Raw genomic sequence first — 3211 nt, forward strand, 5'->3', positions numbered from 1 at the left:
CATCATTTTTTAATCCTTCTTTGGGTACATCCTTATGCTCCTATGGACGAAATAACAATAGCGCAAAGACATTAGTAATAATAAATATGCAAAATATGCCTCACCCTACCGTTGTACCGTATACCGTTGATAAAATAAAACAGAAAAAATTTACTTGGATTTCATTCAAATTATTTATTTATTTATTGCAATATTAAAATAAAAATTATTTGTTGGTTACACATCATTATTTAAAATTTACATTCTCAATTTCCATTTCGAATTATTTAACTAACCTAATAATTGCTGAACTACTTTACTTAAAGCATCAAGTATTTCAGTTACCTGAGCTTGTACATCTACATCTATTAGACCACGAGCTGCGCCCTCTACGACAGGTTCAGTATTTTGTTCTAGATCGTTAAGTTTTTCATTTAGTATGCCTGCCAAATTATCTGATCCTCTGCCTTTCCACTCATTTGAAGGTAATAATTGATCGGGTTCTTCAATCAAATTTCTTTCAACTTCAACATTCATAGCGGAAGAATCTGAAAATATTTATCAGGTATAATCAGAAAATATTGCAATGTAAAGTTTTTAAATTAAAACATATATCTCTGTAGTCGAGACAGTTATGCGATATCTGATCTTGCCTAGGAAATGGTGAAAATTTTTTATTTCATGGACAACACTTTTAAAAGATTTTGTTACATTCTAACTATTCCATAGTATACAACAAGATAGCTATTAAAAGTGAAAAATTTTATGAAAATAGCTCTAGATAGTATATCGAAATAGAGACTCTTTCGAGGCCCCCTAAAATCCGAGACTGCATATTATCATTTTTAACACATCCTTGATAGACTTCGGTTTTTGATTCGGTCGGAATAAGAGAATACAACAAAAGTTCGGTTTCCGTTTCCGCTGATAATGTGGATTTTGTCGGACAATAGCAGTTGTATTTTGTAAAATAATAAGCGTTTAATGGAATTTTTTTTACCTGATCCTTGAAAATGAACTACCAAAAGGCTAACAGTAAAAACAAAAGTAGTCCATTTTTTTACAATCGAAAACATTGTTGGTAATTTTTTTTTAATTTTTTCACCAATATAACAAACTGTGAATTTGGTGATACTGCCAATTCAACTTTCTTTATATACGATTTCGTTAAACCCATTAAACCTATTTTAGCAGTAATTTTTATTGCTTTTTGGCAAATTAAAATATCCGCTAAAAATATATCAATTAAAAAGTAATAAAAAAAAGGTAACCATATTATTCTAGTAATTAGTGCATTAAAAATACGAAATTTACATTTTTATCAATTTAAAAACTTTAAAAAAATCGTTAAATCGCTGTTCATATGCAGGGAGGGCCACTCTGATTTCAAGAAAATTTTCTTCCATTATTAATGATGTTCAATTCAGTTTTAATCAAAACTGAGATAAAAAACTCCATCATACATAAACAACGCTTGGTATGACTTTTACGCGCCTACGCGAAAGCTCGACCAGACCTATGACAGTCTACGTAGGGTAAAGTCTTAAGCAAAAAAGCGATCTTTGGAATGACTAAACTATTATAAAAATACGATATTTTTAATTTCATAGTTCTTTCATTCATTTGAACAGTATTGTTATAAATTTCTATGGCTTCTTAATATTCACCTGTTTATTCAATGCCTACTAAAAGCCAGTACAAGCCTATTATTGTATTTTTAAGCCACCTGTTGTTGCATGGTAAAATGATTTTCCCAAAAGTAAAACTAAAAAATTTAATCAATCGATTAATAGCATTAAGTAATCCTATCTTGAATTAACAATCACGTATAGCTTTATTATATGGAAAATTGAGTGAGAATAATTATTTTCTACTTTCTGGTTCAATGTATTAAATAAAAACTTGTTTTCTTTTAAAAAGATTTTTGCTACTTTTTTATGGATTCCATATGGTATTCTGATTTGTTTGTATTTACTTTAAAATTAATCAACATGCACTCATTACATATAAAACTCGAAGTAGAAAATTTTCCATGAAAATAAAGTACAGTAAAACATGTTCATGGCAAATAATTCTTAAAATACTTTAATTATTCTTTGAAATTTACCTATATAAGAATTTCCGAATTTAACCAATTGAATTTCAACTTTCCAAAAATATATCTTTTTTTCTTTGCTACAATTTTATCTGTATTTACAAAAAACAAATGATAAACGGCAGCAGGTGAAAGTCACATCATTAAAAATACCAATTTTCTTGCAAAAAAGTACAAACATTTTTTTAAAAATACGAATAATTTCGGCGGAAATGGAACTATTAAATTTTAAAATTTTTGCGGCAATTTACGGTGTTGAAGACGTTTTAGATATAACTCACTTTGCCAATCACAAGAGCATTCCATGACCAAAAAGCTTATGTTATGACCAAACAAAGTTCCGAAATTTTCAGGAACTTTCATGTATAAATAGCGTTTTACATTAGAAAAACACACATAAGAAACACATTCATGTTTACATTCATAAGAAACAACTTTTCTAATTTAAACAAGGGTCTTCATTAAATCTAATTCTTACCTATAACGAAAACGACCTTTAACTGGCATTGAAGGTCAAGGTCCAATCCACGCTGTTTATTTGATACGATTTGATAATTTTTCTTTGAAACAGTTTTACTTTAAAAAACTGACTTACTTTAGAAAAATACTTTTATACTTGATACCCCAAAATTTCCACGAGAACGGAAAGTATTTAAAAATAACTAAATGTCAGATGTGATTCTATACTATTATTATTTCTTCCCCTAATAATTAATATCAGACAAAGCAAAAGAGAAACATAGCAGGGCTTAGCTAGTAAAATGATAAAAAATTTGGAATGTTAAAAAAGTATTGTATAGAAGTTTTACTGGAATTTTCCTGATTTTCTTTCCATTCATACAGTTACGTTCGTATAATACTTGAACATTATTCTATTTTTTATTTTTTTATTTACACAATTCAAGTAATTATTTTATATTGTTTATAGCTACATTTTGTAGAGTTATCTAGTATTTTCTACAAACCAGTATATATACAATGTGTCTCAAAACTATTGCTTTAGAGAAGGCCAATTGCTTATGGATCCGATGTACCATTAAGAAAAAAAGCCATTAGCTTACCTTTGTATTAATCAGAATTTCCAGTTTAAATCTATTCAATAACCAAAGTTGTAGAAAATAAAATTTATAACAATTT

At 28.1% G+C, this 3211-nt stretch overlaps 1 protein-coding gene across 1 annotated transcript; it reads right to left on the reverse strand.

Moving 5' to 3' along the window:
- Positions 1 to 217: 217 nt before the first annotated feature.
- On the reverse strand, positions 218 to 1083 carry LOC123299055. The gene is made up of 2 exons (XM_044881202.1): positions 980 to 1083; positions 218 to 527 (listed from the first exon to the last, which is right to left on the reverse strand). The coding sequence occupies exons 1-2, from the start codon at positions 1053 to 1055 to the stop codon at positions 271 to 273; spliced, it is 333 nt and encodes a 110-aa protein (XP_044737137.1). The 5' UTR covers positions 1056 to 1083; the 3' UTR covers positions 218 to 270.
- Between the last annotated feature and the right edge of the window lie 2128 nt (positions 1084 to 3211).

The sequence above is a fragment of the Chrysoperla carnea genome, chromosome 4, assembly GCF_905475395.1.
Source record: "Chrysoperla carnea chromosome 4, inChrCarn1.1, whole genome shotgun sequence".
Taxonomy (NCBI): domain Eukaryota; kingdom Metazoa; phylum Arthropoda; class Insecta; order Neuroptera; family Chrysopidae; genus Chrysoperla; species Chrysoperla carnea.